This window comes from Pleurodeles waltl, chromosome 8, assembly GCF_031143425.1.
Source record: "Pleurodeles waltl isolate 20211129_DDA chromosome 8, aPleWal1.hap1.20221129, whole genome shotgun sequence".
Lineage (NCBI taxonomy): Eukaryota > Metazoa > Chordata > Amphibia > Caudata > Salamandridae > Pleurodeles > Pleurodeles waltl.
The window spans coordinates 126,303,549-126,322,520 of record NC_090447.1 but is presented as its reverse complement, the minus strand read 5'-3'; the positions used below and the strand labels follow the sequence as shown (position 1 = coordinate 126,322,520).

Below are 18,972 nucleotides of genomic sequence, written 5' to 3'. Positions count from 1 at the left end.
GACTCGTTGTGTCACAGTTTCCTACCACCTAACACTGCTGATACATGGTTACCTAAACCAACCTTCTGTTCCTACAAGTGTGGGCACTGTAATATTTGTTGTTACATAAAAGACAAGATGGTCAGTTTCCAATACAACACCAGGATTTCATACAAGATTCATAAGTTCACCAACTGCAATACCAAATATGTGGTATACTGTTTGATATGTGTGTGTGTGGCTGCATCTATGTTGGTAGTACCATCAGACCATTAAAAGACACAATACAAGAACACATAAGTGCCATTCGTATGAACAACATCAGCTACCCCTTTGCCCACACTACAATACTGCCCATGGACAACGAGAAATCTCAGGTATCACTGTACGTAGTATAGACAAGGTAGGTGTACTACCACAGGGTGGTGACAAAAACTTAAACCAAAAATGTATGGAGAGCATTTAGATCATCAAACTTAGGGTACTATAATATCATCTATACAACGAACAAGATCTACATGTGTTCCTTTCACTGATGTAAAATTTCTGATTTGTCTTTATATCTTGTGCCTAACCGTAGGAACAATTTATGTGATATGGTCTCTTCAACAGAAACAAACTGCAAGGACATTTTTCCCTTCAAATCAGCGCTGATAGAAATCTGTGACACTATATTCTCACACACATCTACAAAACTATTTTAAGACAAGCTTGAGAATTTACATCATATTGACAGGTTCTGAACACGGCAAAGGATACACACAACCCTTCCCAATTTGTTATTTATTTCTTGTCCCTAGCCATAGTAATTATCCTTGTGATACAGTTTCTCCAATATAAACAAACTGAAAGGGAATGATTCCCCCTATGTTAGCTCTTTTTGAACTCTGTGATACTGTTTTTCACACATACATGCGAAAATGTGTAGCGCACCAAAACATGCTTGAAAGTTTAGATCATAATGTCAGGCTCAGTAGTTGACAATCGTTAGAATTTGACACCTGTATCCCATACATAAAGTATATATACAGTCTCATACACTGCGTACACAACTTGATACATATATTAAATTAACAATGGATGTATCACATCATTAATATACCGTCACAATTTCAGAGATACAATGTGGTTACATGTCTCAATACTTTATTTTATTTTTTCAAAATAATACCAGGATAAAGGATTTGTCAATGTTTTTCTTTTAAATATGGATACGTACAATATAATCCACCATACGAGATACAGACTTTGTTTTGAGACCCAAGCTACTGTAAATGGTGTTTCACGTAACTAATCCACTACAAGATGTCGCCCATGCCTTTTTCTCACTTCCCATGGACTAGTCCACTTTCTGTTGCTCTTAAATTAAGTAAATAGCACACTCGGTTACTAACGCACCAGATACAAGTGATTCTCTCCGCACGACACTGACGATAAGGTGAGCTCGCTGATACTCTGTATTGGGGGTAGCATGACTATGCTTACTCTCCTACCAGCACTCTTGCTTTGAACAAAATGTTGTCATACCTAATTGTTCTGACAATCTTGGCTAGCACAATAAACTGTACGGCTACAACACCTTAGGGGTATCAATCACTAGTAGGGATCGTTCACTTGTGAAAAGATGCATTTCTTACTTGGAAACAACGCCTTTACGGCACGGCTTGCTACATCTTGAAATCTTAGCATTTCCCGCCAATAAACTTTCAACCTTCTAAATTTGTTTATTTACTTGATCGAGACTAACCAATATGAGATAGTCACTTGACCATGGCTGCTCCTACCTTTTATGTGCACATGACAAAAACTGACTTGGGTTCATTTCATCCAACTTTACCTACCTAACTTATAAGTGATGTTTCTTCTAGTATGGAGAACACCATTCTCCTAATTTTTCAAATTTGCGCAATTTAGCGCCACCTCAATATAGTCATGCCCTACATCATCTTGATACGTTCCTTGGGTCACTTTACTAACTAATTAGTGTGTAATTTTAGGCTTATCATGGCCATTTCCTACAGATACCTGTTTTGAAAAATGACACAAAAAAATTATTTCTGGTATTGAGAAGACCGATCTTGACAAATTTTCTGTCTGTCTCTCTTCTTCCAACACGTATGGACCCTATCATCAAGAATCTATGGTATGTCCCTTTTTTTTGTTGTTTTTCCACAGCGTAGTTTTTTTTTTTTTGTCCACGCATTGTATGGTGGCACTATAGACACTAAGTTTAATCTCACTCACGTCCTATTACACGCGCGTTTTCTCTGGCCTAACGATCCAGTGACACCAGGAATGTGCTCTGTATACATACGTTCTCTGGTTTCGCACCCTGTACTTAACTGTTCGCAATCCTTCATACTTAATAGGGATATCACCCATCCCACTAGACAGTATGATCACCTAAGAGGTTTTCTTTCTTCACCCAGTACTTGTAAATACACAACAAAATTCTCCCTGTTACCGTCTGTTAGGTTCTTATTATATCCTTTCTGTGAATATTTGATCTTTGCAGCCTTGAGAAACTCTAGATGATGAAACAAGTGTCAGCTGCATTTTGGAATGTACTGTGTCTAGAGAAGAATAAACCCTAATCAACCATGAAAACGCTTATTGGACTTTGGTGTATACTTTATCACCTATATGGACATCATGGACTATACCGGTGCGCCCTGGTATTCCTTGATAAGACTCTTGAAGACCATGGGAGATATGGATTGACTGGACTATCCAAATTTATAGAATATGACCGAGCAACCTAACTCAGGATTGTTGATGAATGATTGATGAGCGAGTCTGACAAACACTGGATTCTCATGGATAGAGCAGCAGGTGGAGATTCCTTTAGACCTAATTTGGCTCTTGATGAAATATGGACTTCAAAATGTTTACTGCAATTAGATCACAAGCACCTTCTTTAACTTATGTGCCAGAACAGCAAATAAAATATACAATCACCATTCATGACAATTGATTTATTGATGGAGGTGGAGTTGCACAATGGTCACGTGTCTGTCCCAGCCCTCCAAAATGCATTATGGTAAACACAGTTCAAGTTAGTCCATAGTATAGGTTTTCTTGAGTTCTATTGGGAGGGCAAAGAGTCTGTTGGGGGGAAAAACAGCTTTTTGCTTAGTGTCTGTTCTGTGGATCCTTGCCGGAAAGCTCCTAGGTGCAGACTTGAGGCTCTGGAAACCAATCACCACCTCCACCAGAAGATAGGAGTTTATATGTGCAATGTTTGGGGTGGAGCTAAAAACTAGCTACATGTGTCCTAGTCCACCACAGTTCATTGTGGTCATATTCCTCAACAAGAGACTCTTTGCCCTGTGTTAAGGGTTAACAGCAATGGCTGCGCTTCAACACTCAAGCGGCCACCAGTAAAATTGTAGGTTATAGGCTAGTTTGAACTGATTTTCCATAATGCACTAGGGAAGAATGGGACGGAACTGGGACCAGTGTGTGACTTCCCATCATAGAAACATACATAATGAATTTATATTTGCAACACAGTGGAAGTCGTTATTGCATTATCATAGTTCAGCTTGACTTTCCACTAAATCCTATAACCTCTGACCCCGTGGATGGCCTTCCACCATATTTAGCAGTCACTTGGTGTTGTGAGCTAAGGGTTAGGATGTCCATATTTGTGCAGATGCATGCAGGCAAAACAATGTTAAGAAGTGGGTAGAAAAATGTGTTTCCCATTTGAGCTCAAATAGGAAATTTTGCTCGAGCCTACAGCCCAAACTGCTAAACGGATTTACTCTAAAATTGGAATGAAAGTAGAACTTTTGTTTGTAGATCTATTCATCAATCTTTTGAGATATAAACATTTTAAAACGTTGTTGAGAAGGTTTTAAGGAGTTAAAAGCTTTGAATATCTTGCCCATTTGTGATCCACTTGTCTTTGCCAAATATGAACATTCTAAAATTAAAGGAATCCAGCTGGACAAAGGAGTCTTTCCTCCTACAGTCCAATACAGATCCACAGTTCCAAAGTTTGCATCGTGGACCCCAGCATCCTCATTGGCTGCTGCAAGAGGACCATTTATTTTGTAGCGGCCATTTCCGGATCTAGGGCATGGTCCCCATGTCCTGATTAGACAAATTAAAACAAGGGGTTAGGATAGGCACACCCAGAGACCACTGGAGTTCCTGGGGAATGCACAAATTCACAGCTGTGATGGAAAACAGTAAAGAGAGAAAACAATGAAGGGTCCAAAGCATGGTTTATCTAATGAGAAATAGTAGATATGTATGAACTAGGTGTTATGTTTTATTCCGTGTTCCCTTCAGCAGCGGCCTTGAGTTGTATGAACTTTCCTTATGAGGTCACCTCAATATTCTGTGCTGTAGCAGTTGGAGGTTTCTGTTGAAGTGCGTCCTGTGCAGCGTTATTTCTCAGTAATAAACCCATTTTTATTAAATGACTGTGACACTTCTGTTGTTGTAATGCAAAGAGTGCCCCGGACTCATCTTGCTGTTTCATCTCAGTTTTGATCGTCTGCAACAGATCAGTGCCTGCTTGAACCTCTGCACTGACGGCGGCGCGTCCCCCTCTCTTTTCCTCCGTGTTTCTTCCCCTCTCTCCGTCACTCAGCTGGAGGCACCCCAGCCTTTAGGCCATAGTCAGTCGAGGTACTGGTCGCATATTGGCAAATGTCCTCAGTGGAAAATGCTTGTGGTCTCCTGTTGTGGCTCTTAAACTGATTTGCGCGTTCTTCATGCTATGCTGAGGTTAATCTGTGCGTCACGGACCTCACAGCATTGAGCTTCATGGTCCTTATGTTTGTGTATTCAGAGCTTCCTTTGGCCGCCCGTGCTGTAGAGCACTCAAGCGCCATGAAGAGAGGTGCAACACACTTTTGCTTCTCTAGTCCTGCTACTCAGTCTTCTAGAAACCATATTGTGTCATAAAGGTCAGTGTGGGATAACTGTCAACAGTATTCACTCTTTAAAAAATGTGAAGGATAAGAATCTGTTACTTTTCTATAGCACATTCAGCTAGACTTTCCATCTTTCAAGTCTGATTGTGTTGTGTAGACGTGCAGTGTACAAATCATCCACCACCCTTCGTGCAGTAGCATGGAGAGCCATCCATGAAGTGGGACAGGTGGGTTAAATTGTTCAACAATTATGTGCTTGACCCGGCTCACAAAATGGTAGTTTTACTAGCTTTGCTGATTGTGCAAAGACATGCTTTATTTGAACATTTGCTGCCAATAGCGGCTCCACAGGGTACCAAGAACCCATAGAAAGGCAGAAGTTACACTTAAGTAAGGAGCCACATAGTGTTGTGGAGCACCAGGCACTTGTTAGTGGGTGAACACATTGATTCCTGCATTGCAGCATTGAGGATTGTGGAAGCTAAGTATGATTTTGGAGACATAACTCTCAAATACAATCTTGACCGAAGAGTCAGGTGTTTAGATACAAAAATATCAGCACAGTTATTAATCCCACGTTGGCCAAGACTGTTGACACTGCAAAATGGGTGGCGTGTTCCATACAATTGTTCAAAACCCTAATTGAAGAAAAGAGCCAAACAATGTCTGCGGCCAGGTATCAGTTAAAAGTACTGACGGAGCTACTGGTTTTGAAAGTAACAAAGAAAAGTTCTCTTACAAAAACAAGTTGAGTTGTAATAATTGTGTTCCAAAAATTGCACTTCTTTTAAGAATTGTTCTTCTGAGAAAAGGATGTTTCTGATATAAGATGGCGGGCGCTTACCAACATGTGTTTAATTTCTTAACTTGTTCACCCTGCTGAACCAGTTTGAAATGCACATGTATACAAATGAGAGTCCTTAGTACCTGAGATTGAGTGCCTCAGACACCTTTCAGAGCAGACAAAAAACCTATGGTCCTACACTTCAGTTTTTAAATCTATTAGATGCAAGATTTAAATTCTAAATCTGCAGAGGAAATTTTGTGAAACATCTGAAAAACCATAAAAGAACCTAATTTGTAGCCATGAACTAAGTAGATAGGTCCCCCTAAAGCTGACTGAAATGCAATAGGAAGGAATTTCATAGGTCAGCTAATGAATTCAGAGTTCTTGGAGCAATGGGTATGCACTTGTAATCCAATGGAAACGTTTCTTGAGAGTAAAGGAACAAAGCAGATCCCTGCCACATGTATTACTGCTAACAATTGATTATGGTCCTGATGTCTATCTGGAATATTCTTATAATTTGCTTTTGATATTGTGAGTTCTCTAGGAAGGGCAGTTGCAAGATCAAGAGTGCAGACGTCACACTTTCAGATGTATGTCTCTAAATATTCCAAAGTGAACAGCGCCACAGGGTTTCGAGGATCTGCAGTGCTCTTGTTAATCATGACCAGGCTGTTTTAAAGTCACCTGAAGAGGCAGTAGTATATGCAGAAGGACAGCTGTGGGGAACAGCATGCATTGGGCAGATGCAATGCTTCTCAAAACTTGCAAAGCATTGCTTCTTGTATTCATTGGCTTTTCCATTGTAGGTCCTTCTTTCAATTATCTGCTGTGATATGCTTTTTTATTCTCTTTGTTATCAGTTAATGCATCATTGTTGTCTGTTAAAGTAAGAACACTGCTGCATTATGTTATATCAAGAATTGGGATTGAATCAATAGTTTCAATAGTTAATAAAAGCGTTTACTTTTTCCTCCAGGGCTGGGTTCGATCTGTTCGTGCACAAAAGGAAGTTCTGTTTCTGCACATAAATGATGGGACATCGCTGCAAAACCTACAGATCGTTGCTGACCCAAACATGGAAAGCAGGTTATCTTTTTATGTTTGCTTATTTATTGTAATGTATTAATTTATATTGCCTGTGGTAATGAAACAAGCAGTCTTGCATAAACTCCTGTAGTAGGTGAACAGCCAGAGAACTAACGCCTTGCTGTGATCAGTCTAAGTGAATTGTCAAAACACCTTTCAAAGGGCCATTCAAATGATTATTTTGAATTGAGGACTTTTTCTAATGAAAAATGTCTGTCAGAGCAGGCAAGACTCTGAAGTAGATTGTACTGAAAACACCCAGAGGTCAAAGCTCTCCTGAAAAAACCTTCAGCAGACCCTGAATAACTCAGCAACTACCGGTTGATGTCACTTCTACCCTTCCCAGTCAAAGTCATAAAGAAAGCCAACGACAGACAGACAACTCTCCAACTATCTAGAGCATCACGATCTCCCAGACTGCACTCAATCAGGATTCTGCCTCAACGAAAGCACTGCAAATCCCTTCTTCGCAGCCACAGATGAGATCCTGACCATCACGGACAGAGGGAAGACCACAGCACTCATCCTACTCAACCTCTCCAAAGCTTTCAACACTGTCTCCCAAGGCACCCTTATCTGAAGAGTGCACCACAACAGAATTCAAACACCTGCCTGAGATGGGTAGCCTTATCCCTCCACAACAGAATACAGTGATTCAGACTCCCAAGTATACCTCTGAAACCAAGAACCTCATCTGCAAAGTCCCACAAAGACCATCGCTCAGCCCTATCCTCTTCAACATATACAATGCATCGCTCACCCACATCATAAGATTCCATGGAATCAACATTGTCTCTTATGCAGATGACACACAGATCATGCTCTCCCTCATAGACAATGCCAACAATATTAGGGCCAACTTCACCACCTACATGCCCAGCGTGGTGAAGTGAGAAACAGAACTGCCTAAAGCCCAACACTGACAAAACTGAAGTTCTGATCTTCAGGAAAGTAGCTTTCCATTGGACTCCTCCTGGTGGCCAACTGAACTGGGACCTAAGCCCCCTGCAGAGCATGCCAGAAACCTCAGACTCCTACTCGATTTAAAAAAAATATAAAAAAAATTAGCCAAAAAGTGAACTCTGTAACCTCTTCCTGCTTCAACATCTTATGTATGCTCTGTAAGATCTTCAAATGGCTTCCCCAAAACACCAGGAGCCCTATTCACCAGCAGACTGGACTACGGCAATGTACTCCATGGTAGAATCACAATCCAGCTCATACAGAGACTTCAGACTGCAGAGAACGCCGCTGCCAGACTCATCTTCAACATCACCCGGAGTGCCCACTTCACGCCTCACCTCAAAGATCTACACTGGCTCTTCATCCAGAAACCCTGCCAATTCAGGCTGCTCATCCACACTTGCAAAGCTTTCTATATTGCCAGACCTGCCTACCACAAACACTACCTACATTTCTACCATCCTACAAGACAACTGCACCCGCCACGCTCTCCCTCGCACAGATCTCACGCATCAGCAGATGTAGGGCAGTAGGTCGTTCGTTCTCCTACATCACTGCCAAAACCTGGAATGACCTTTTCCCACACATCAGGACCTCTCATTCCCTGCTCAACTTCCGCAAGAAACTGAAGACCTGGTTCTTCCCCTTCTGCCCAGAGTACCCCACTGAGCTCCCAGTCAGCCTATACATCTACTCTGGCACCTGAATACCCTCACTGGTGATATGTGCACTCTACAAATCCACATTCCTCCACCAGCTGCCTACACTTTTAGCGTATCACACATGAAAGAAGTAAACCTTGCATAAGTGTAATCATTAAACCTGAATAAAGAGAGAAGCTTCCCTTCTTCCTGTACATGATTTGTAACAATAAGGGGTTTCTTCATTAGTATTACTCCATGTCCAGCTGGTTGGTATGACTACCTCGAGCTTTCCTTCTAGATACTGATCCCTGTGAGGTTTAAACACTCAGCCAATTGCAAACAATGTATGAACAGGCCTCGGAATCTTAGCCACTTGATTGGGATTCTCTTTGATTATCTTGAGTCCAAGGAAGAGCTGTTGCCTCATTGTCTTTTAGAAATGGTTGACGTGTGGCTTTCAGACGTGAAGTTCTGAAAAAAGGAAGCTTCGCAGGGTTTGATGCATCACTGTGATCTTGGTGCCCAAGTGAAGAATGGCAGAATGATAAAACAATATCCAATGTACAATAAGAAAATCCATCATCCAGAAGTAGTCTGTATTAATTGAAGACTTGCTAATCCTCCTTTTCCTTTGTAGTAGTTTCGGTTTTGGATGGTATTAATCTGGGAAAATTGGGTTTCAGAAAACATATCCTTTGCACACCAACAGGAAAACCCCAGATTATGGTGATGGGAGAGCCCTGATTCTTTTTGACTCACGTGCTGCTTTTGGCACACTGTACCATAGCACACTGCTGAAAAGTCTGAAGCAGGTTCGAATACGACATCTTCCACTAGCATGGGTTCAATTATTTGTATCTGGTACAAAATAGTCTGTGGCAATTGCACATTTCAAACTGTGCTATCCCTGTGCTACCCCTGCTTGTCCTTCCGGTTTGCCACCTCCATCCGTAAAATTGATTGAATCCTTTGGTGGGCATCACTTTAAGGGTCCTCGCAGTGGTCAACTTGTGTTGAAGCATAGACCATCATAAGCAGAGTGAGTATGAATAGATGCACACATGGGAGAAAGCGAGAGAGACTCGCACAAACATAGGTACATGGGGTTGTCCCATAATCCTCAAGGTTGGGATGAGGAGATGTATGAGCAATTTGCTTGGGAGCATTTAAATTTGACAGGACCATGACTTCTAGAAGATTGCATTACTAGTATACGACCTCTTGCTGTGTTAACAGAAGGTCAGAATTGTGCAAATGTTATAGCATGCAAGTTTTCTAAATGGGCGGAAACGTGCTTTTGGCTTGTGTAAGTAAGGATGTTACTCATTTCTTGGCAGATGTTTTTCTTGGAGGGGGGTCTTTCTCTGGAAGCAGTGGTGGATAAAAGGGTTTGATTAGCAGTTTCTTACAAATGAGTTGTTTTAAACAGTGGCAATGTATAATCCACAGTGTCAACGACGATAAGGAGACTGATGTAAGGTGTCATTATTCATACATGGAATATCTCTTTTCTGTTTAATTAAGGAGTTTTTGTAGGACGTTTTTCTAGAATGCGTAAAAGAACTCCGTTTTGGGAACAAACCTCTAATCGATACATATGCTCTTCAAAAGACAAAATATAGGTCCCCTTGGCCCACTGCTTCCCGCTAGAGGTCAAAACCAGAAAAGGTCAATAAAAGTTTAATTTAAGAGATCACCTGGTTCAGAACCAACTATTGCAGTAATCTATGTGTGTTTAATGAGTTCTGATGTCCTACATTGGTTGCTCTTTGGCTGACACCCCCACTGAAGCTCTCCTGCCAGAGTGTAGTGGTGTTTCCGATGTCAGAGATGAATTGTCTATTGCTACGGTCAATTACTGCTGGCACATCTCAACACTGTAGCGTGAAGGAACCAGTAAGTAAACAAGGTGGTAGTGTGTGATTGTTAAGGACTGCTACGTGTTACGTGGCCCGAACATTGCATCATACGTGCCCTTGATTTCCATCTACTTAGATCCTTCATCCATATAGGTCAGAGCTTGTTTTTGCTACAGCAAGTGCCAGTTGACATTAAAGATACCATCCAAATAAATCTTGCATTCTCAATCCGTTAAACCAGGGGAACATTTTGGAAAATCACAGCTGAAATGTTTTTTTTTTTTTTTGTGTGTGTGATGATTATCATTCAGAGTTTTATGGTTGTTTCCAAAAAAGAACAGTAGCGTTTTCAGTGATCTGATATTTGAGGCACTACAGTTTGGTGGTGTCTGTCTTGGGGGATGTATCTTTCCCCGTCTTTTTTCCCGGAAAAATGAATAAATGTGGTAGCCTTGAGACAAATATGTTTGCTTTTCATATTTCTTGTGTTCTAGAGATCTGAGTTTTGGAAGTTCAGTGGAAGTAAAAGGGACACTGGTGAAAAGTCTTCACAAAAAGCAAAGTGTTGAGCTGAAGGCTGGAGATATTAGAGTCGTCGGTCCCTGTGACACTCTGGTATGTATTCTTCGTTCTTTGTGCTATTTCTGTTGAAATAAGAGATTCTTTATTCAAGTTTACAGTGAGGACTCCTGCTCAGAGAGGAGTTCTAGGTAAGAGAACAAGATGCTTTCTTTTTATATCTCTCTACATTGAGGAATTTTGGAAATCATAAATGGTTTGGTGGAGATCCAACATCAAATCAAATCATTAACATTTATAAAGCGCGCTACTCACCCGTGCGGGTCTCAAGGCGCTAGGGGGGAAAGGGGGGGTTATCGCTGCTCGAACAGCCAAGTCTTTAGGAGTCTCCGGAAAGCGGAGTGGTCCTGGGTGGTCCTGAGGCTGGTGGGGAGGGAGTTCCAGGTCTTGGCCGCCAGGAAGGAGAAAGATCTCCCACCCGCCGTGGAGCGGCGGGTGCGAGGGACGGCAGCAAGTGCGAGGCCAGCGGAGCGGAGGGGGCGGGTGGGGACGTAAACATGTGGGTTGGTTCCCAAGACTTGCCTTTCTTTCCGGTCTCTAATCGTTTTGAAATGCTATAAGTTGGTAATGGGTTTGGTATACCAGAGGCAGAGCATTAATAAAATGTTAAACCTAATCCTCTGTCTGTGCTATTGTCCTTCACTCTCTTGAGCTTGTAGTAGAAATGTACAAGCGCCTCAACCAAGCTCTGTGGGCCATGCTGGTGGCAACTACAACAGCTATACAGAATGGATCCTAAGATCCTTAAAACATTAATCACTAAGTCAAGTCATAGTTGTTTTCTCTTAAAGATAGCTTTGTATTTTGCTCCAAATTCTCGAGAAGCATCGCTAATTATGATTTTGAAAAAAAATCTTGTTAAGAGATCATACTAGCTACTACACCAGACAATGCTCACTCATAGTCTGTCTCTTTCTCTCTCTCTCTCTTTCTCTCGCTCTATCTCTGTTTTTGTGCATGTAAAGTAAATATATTTGAAGCCTACGGGCTTACATTAGTCACATTTAATGCTCACAGACTAGTTATTGCTTATTGATCTCTAGTCATATTATTAGCCTGAAGGTGCATTCTACAAGACCCTTAAAGTTAAAGAGCTACACGTCAACACAGCAGAGTCTACAGTTCATGTTAAATGCTATGCTCCATGTAACAGACGAGTCATGGAGAGAGATAACATCTGCTTGACAATCTGGTAGATCATCGGGGTTTTGTCCATTTTTATCTCCTATGTGTACAGTGTCAACCTCTCGCCATTTAATTTCATGATAGCTTCCAAACACTTTCAATTGTGAATATCTCTGAGGTGTTCAAATGTGTGTTTGTGTGCTCCAGAGCAATCTGTCAAAAGTCATCATTCAAAATATTGCTACTCTGGGTGAAACAGTCACTCCTGCTCGCTTATGTTTTGGGTGTTTGTTGTCTGTTATCATCAATCCTGCCCGTGATACTGGTTTCAAGCAGGTATGTTCAAGTGCGCCTGCTTAAGTTTAATATGGAGAGACCCTTTTTGCTGCTCCATTCCTGTGAAGTCAATTCCACGGTGCAATCCTCCTCTTGCTTTTTTTTATATTTTCTCTTCAGGAGTTGTAAGATGGGCTCACATGGCACAGTTTATACCATAAATCTGAGTTCCTAATTTTTAATTTCCTTCATGCCAGTTAGGGCGGGGGGGGGGGTCTGTAATAAGAGCTACTTGTGCTCAATGGTGAAAATCACTGCAAGCAACTCATATTTTTAGTGTTATGAAAGTGACCACGTCAGACAAGTTTACATTAGTGACCACTATATGTATAATTAGTAGCCGCGCATCACCTCCGTGCATCCGAAAGGGCTCCCGGCAGTAATATAAAAAGGCTTTCTCGATTTAGAATGGCTCTACATGGGTAATACAAAACAGCCACATCTGCAGTGCCCCTAGCACAAAAGTAATAATAGTAATATATCTCCCCATATAACTTACCACTCGCATATCTGCTTTAAATATATTTTGGAAATCCAAACATAAGGTCATGGATTCTGAAAATACACACACTTTTGCTTGCATACACAATTTTGGCATACATACAGTAATTCAACCAAGAACAAGGTTCTTGTGTAGTAGACTGGGGTGCACCCAAGGAAGCTACTTACTGGTCGCTCTCCAGCTATCTATAACTCACGAGCTACCTGTCAGAGAAGCCTGGTTTAGGGTATTAGTCTATGGGGACATCAGAGTATGTGCCCTGTGTATTCTTGTTGCTCTTTTCAGTTTTGAGATTGAAGTAACAGGAGCTGGAATTTCAGACACCATGCTGCCGTGTTTTAATGCCAAAAATGCCCTTCTCAAGAAGATCACACCTCACATTGAAGTTCCCTGTAAACCATGTTGAAATGTCCATACAAAGTGTTGCCCTTCAGAAATGCAAAAGGCTGCTGTATGGTGCATGTATTATAAATTGTGCTATGTTTAAACTCTTAGTACCATGTCCACAAGTTGCTATCTGTCCATATCAATTGTGGATGTGGTTGATCTTTTGTGGTGCATGTCCGTTTTGCTTTACTGCTGACCGAGCTAAAATACACACACACACAGAATAGAGTTAAAAGAATCTCTAGAATGCACTTCTTAGTCTAGGAAATACATTTAATAAATCACTCTGGAGGCTCGTAAAGGAAGGTCAGTAGAACTGAAAGTGCACGTTCAAAATGTGCTCACCAATAAAATGAAAACATGTAGAAAGAATCTTCAATCTATAAACCGCAAATATATACATGCAGAGGTGCAGATACCAATATATATATATATATATATATATATATATTCATACACAATGCAAAGCAAATAATTAGTTAAAATTCATCACCAGGGGGCACAACTGCTTCTTCATCTTTCTCTCAGTAGCTTCAAGCCGTAGACTCGAAGATCGGCCGTGGAAGAGAAAGAGATCTACCCTCACGGTATGTGAGGCATTTGACGTCTCAATCCTGACCGAAGTCTCTGAATCTCCCACTATCAATCCTGGGTCTCTTATATACCTTAAACAAGCCAGTGAGGACATTTCTAGAAACCCCCCACCTTGCTCCGCAATTGGGTATTAAAAAATGCTGGCTACTTCAGGTCAGTTTTGAAAGGAACGTGTCGGAATTGGCCAAGATCCCAAGGTACCGTCTCTCAAAACAAAACCGTTTCCTGCTGTACCATTAACAACATCCTAGTACATTCCTATTAGCCTAAGCCCTTGGTGAGAAAAAACACGCAGACATGCCGAATAAAAACATGAGCAAAAAGCACATTGTATAACATGGGCATTTAAAAATACTTGCAGCTTTAACGTGGCGGTGAAGCTAAGGCTAAGCTGAATACAAAATGGAGTCTGTAACTGGTGACCACTAATGTGAAGGTGGGCAGCTAAGCCAAGTGCAAACTGGTGCGACATGGAGTCGGTGGTCAAAACTCAAATATCATTACAATATCACTATTACTTTGTCCTGCGTTTCCTTTTAATAATTGTCGTTTGTTGGTCTTTCCTTAATTCACCACATATTGGACGTCTTCTGTCAAGTAGTAACATTCCCCAGAATTTGTAGCTTGGCACTGTGCTCAAGGACCCAGCCCAAACCAGTCTGTTCAACAAGCAGCCCAGTCTTTGAATCGTTGCATTGGGCTTTGTACACACGGAGCTAACTTCTGTGTAGTCGAAGAGGCAACATAATCATTTTTTGGCCAGTGACAGTCAGCTGAACATAAATGATGGCATAGTAACCCATAATTATCCTGAGACTCCCAATCCCTATCCAACCATTTTAATATTTAGGTCACATGCCTTCTTTACCAAGCAGCTACCATAATGACAAGATGTGGCTGAGAGCATTGTCTGAGGGGTTAGAAGAATTTTCTGCTTTGGCTAATAAAATCATCCTTTAAGACAATCTTTTAAAGAAGTTGAGCTTCTCCAAGCCTATTTTCCCAAATTGTGGATTTTCTGTGTGATAGGGTTTTGAGAGTATTGAAGATAAAGAATTGACTCATCCAAATACTTTCTTTATTTTAAGTATATTAAAACCATTTTCATGATAAATCACTCACTGCACAGGTTTACAGCTCCTTTTTTTCATGGGATTTCCGGTGCAGGTCTGCCTTTCATTATGATATGAATAAGTAATAATATGACTTGTATGAAAGAAATGCCTATGGTAGCATGTGTAGTGGAAAGGTTCAATATTAATTTCAGTATTTTCTCCAATGTAGGCTTTTCCTTTCAAACCAAAAGAGAGGCCTTCTGTGGATTATGTCCGGCAATTTCCACATTTCCGTTGTAGAACAAACGCCTTTAGCTCTCTCTTGAGGATCCGCAGTGAAGCTACTGCTGCCATCCATTCTTATTTTAAGGTACTGTACTTTGGTTTAGTTTCTTTATATATCACGTTTGCTCTAAGTTCTCCTTTGGAGATTGTCTTCACCACTGATATGCAGATGTGGACCACACACTCCGCTTGCTTGACTTTTGGGAGATATTTGCTTGAGTATCTTCAACTTTTTATACTTGTTGCTTCTTTTTTATGAATGGTGCTGTCCCATAAATGGTTTGCAAAGAAGTAAATGTTCCATTACATTAAACTCGAAACAGATAAACTAACTCCAAAGTGGAGGGATGTAAAGTGGAGTGGTTCAGGAGCAGCCACCACCTGAAGCCACCCTTCATGGGACCAACTTTTGCTTTGAGCAAGAGAGGCCCAACAATAGGAAACAAAAAGAGTACATTCCTTGTTCTTTGTGGAGGAAGTTTGGGTTGATATATGGCATTAACACAATTGAAGAATGGGGTGCTTCAGTGCAAGGCCCCTGCCAAGGCGGTAGGTGGTCTTATCAGCGAAAGGATTAACAATTCAGGGATTCAAACACTATGTTGATAATGTTGTTATGGGGAGAAGCTCTGATAGGCCAAAGTGGCATGATAACTCAGGGAAACAAGCAAGATGACAAGATGATGTCTTTATGGGAAGAAGCTTATGCCTGTGCTCTGTCCTTCTGCTGTGTTTATTTCTGTCTCACACCCAACTCCACCCAGCATGCGTGATGCCACTGGAGTGAGGGGAGGAAGTTCATGATAATTGAGAAAAGAAAAGGTGCTTTGATGATTACTGCTACAGGTGTAGCGTGTGTGGTCTTATGGATGGCTGTATAAACCTCCATAAGCTAATGTAAAATCTCAAAGTGCTTTAATTCATACTATGGTGGAGGTAGGCAGTAGCCTCTCTCCGCTGGCTTAGATCTACCCAACTACCAATTACAAGGTGTGGCTGGCATTAGTGCTAGACGAATGGCTATATTGCCCAGTGCTGCCACCAGCAACCTGCCCAAATGTAGACTCAAAGGATCAGATGTGGTATTAGCCTGGTGATTGCTATACATCCTGGCTGTTGAATAGATGGCCTTGACATTAGCTTTACCATCTCAGAACGTGTGATATCCCCGGTCTCTCCTTTACAGGACCTCAGCTCAGAAAATCCTGAGGGATTCACAGCCCCATGTTGTGGTAGAATCCCTGAAGATTCACTGAGGTGGATGGGCAAAAGGCCACTCTTTTTATCCTGCATCCCCAGAGCACCCAGGTTATTACAAGGATTACCTTCCCTCGGGTACTCAAGCGCCCTCCCGTCAGCGCCCTTGCTGTTGCCGAAAGGGCATTATTCCGGCTGGGTTTATAGTGGGTGGAAGGAAGAGAAATAATGTTGTCTGGTCCACCACGGTGGCAAGGCAGAACTGTTGGATTGTATATTCATCCTGGAAATAGAGTAGGGTGCATTTCCACTATCCTGTAATAATTGTCTCTGACTGACTCACTGGAGGTTTTCACCCAATATGTGAATATATTTGTAATAGTGACCTTACACAGAAGAGTCACTGGCAGAATTTGCATCTCATGGGCTTTTGGTATTGAGCACACTGTCCAATGCCATCTCTTAGCTTTAGGTCTACCAAGTGGGTGTTTGTGATGGTGGTGCACATTGTGTAGTGCCTCCCTGTTGACAGGAGTTATTACAAAGAAAAGAGTAATTTTGAGTTAAAAATCCCCTTGCTCCTTTCTAGTAAACAAGGCCCATGATGTCCTTATCTAAGCTCAAGAACAAGAATCCAAGCAACATCGTGAACCCGTTCAAGTTTATATTTAGTGTTGATGCACAAAATCAAATAATTTGACTTTTCGTTATGAAATCTACAAATTAGTGCTGGAACCAACATTACTGGCTTGTTTCTGGTGGGTAATGATGAAATGATGCGTTTTAACAGATGTGTGTGAAAAGAACACATTTCGGTCACAGCATTCATTTCTGTAATACTGTGGAATTTTATATTATGGAAAAGTTTGCAGATGTAAGAACATTGATATTGAAATGAGTTAACAAGTTGTATATTAGGCCTTTTAGAGGCAGGGGCAATGAGCACAATCACAGGCTGTTATTGATTAAACTGCATCTAAATGTTTGGCCTCAAAGCGTCTCTTCCAACCAGGCAGGTCTCTGAAAACAGATATTGATTATCTTGATCTAGAATGGGGATGAAAATGGACAACTAATAGGTACACGATACAGAAATAACCGTTTAAGGATGCAGCAAATTTAGGTTCTGAAAGACACAGAGGATAAGGCAGATCCCATGTGAACCCCTCTGCCCCCAAACAAGATTAGTAATATGAGGCGAAGGATCCTATTAAGAAGTTGTGGGCCATATTTGGAAAAAATATGCCAGCCAGGCAGTCTCGAGCCTCTCGGTTTAGGAGGCTGGAGGCAAACCCAGTCAGATCTCCTTAGCAACAAATGGACTCTGCATTTTTCTCCTTCTTCTGAGAAAAGGAGAAGACGCAGATGTCTCCCACTGTGATTTTGTAGCTCCATCCAGACTGAGGATTAGGATTCAGGCAGCCCTCCAAGAGAAACTCTGGCCTGAAGTGGCATGTACACATGCTCAACCCTCACCTCGGTCCCCCCAAACAGTAAACTATCACTGCTATTGTTGTTTTACAGAAGTAGATTATTGTGTAGTGTCAGCACATACATATTCTGCATCGAAATTATTTTACCAGACATTATTTAAAACAAAATGATTATTCGGAAAACCCTAAGCATTTTACATCACACATGCCTACCCTCACGTATAGTTAGCCTGACCCCTACCTAGCACCTGCATACACGTCATCAGCCCCATGGTTATTGTATAGGTCGCGTTTCTAGTAATCTCTCTCCCCATTATATGCTAAGCCATGTAACTGTCAACACGTACCTCAAAGGGCTTTTGAGCCTCCAGTTGGATAATGGCTCTCCAGTATGTCCCCTCTGGCAATTGGTCTTCTGTCCCCCCCACCCCCCTCCAGCCCCCACTCCCAATTTCTATTTCTCTCCAATGATTCTATATGGAAAGGGGAGTTTCTGTGTTGCCTCTTGTACCTGCACAAATACTGCCAGTGTCCGAGACATGCTTGAAAGGCAAACAATTGTAACCAACTTTGTTTCCTTCTTCCTTCCAAATCTTGTTCCGTGAGAGGCTGGATGGTCTTGAAGTGTCAAAAATGCAGTCCTGAGGACTTGAAATTGGAAGATTCATTTCTGCTGTGTGTATGTTATTTTAGTTAACTTGACTAGTATCAAACACTAGCTATAATAATGGGGTGAGCTCAGACACACTTGTTAGCATCATCCTTTATCACTTTTAGTTTCCTAAGCCTAACACATGCTCGCGCGCTCTCTCTCTCTCTCTCTCTCTCTCTCTCTCTCTCTCTATCTCTATCTCTATCTCTCTTTTCTCTTTTCTCTCTTTCCTCTCTTTCTTCTCTCTTTTCTCTCTTTTCTCTCTTTTCTCTCTTTTCTCTCTTTTCTCTCTTTTCTCTCTCTCTCTCTCTCTATCTCTCTATCTCTCTATCTCTCTTTTCTCTCTTTCCTCTCTTTCTTCTCTCTTTTCTCTCTCTCTCTCTCTCTCTCTTATCTCTCTTATCTCTCTCTCTCTCGGAAAACCCGCCACACACGAAAAGTCTGACTCTTGGAGAGATGTGGGCCATGGCATGAAGCCTTTGTAACAAGACTTAATGGTTCACCTTGTTGAACATGGCCAGGAGGTCTGATGAGCGGATTGGGGGTAGATTGTTCTCTTCTACTGACTTCGTCTCCTATTGTTTGTGGAAAAGGGATGAACAAAGGTCTAGAATGGA

General features: G+C 41.5%; 1 protein-coding gene across 2 annotated transcripts in view; it reads left to right on the top strand.

Moving 5' to 3' along the window:
- The window catches only part of NARS2 (asparaginyl-tRNA synthetase 2, mitochondrial), a 402,607-nt gene that overhangs the window by 22,790 nt on the left and 360,845 nt on the right, over window positions 1-18,972 (top strand). For both annotated transcript variants that reach the window (XM_069203933.1, XM_069203932.1), the window contains exons 2-4: window positions 6,635-6,744; window positions 10,705-10,825; window positions 15,018-15,158. In XM_069203933.1, the coding sequence (XP_069060034.1) occupies window positions 6,635-6,744; window positions 10,705-10,825; window positions 15,018-15,158 (372 nt within the window). The remainder of the gene's footprint in view (window positions 1-6,634; window positions 6,745-10,704; window positions 10,826-15,017; window positions 15,159-18,972) is intronic.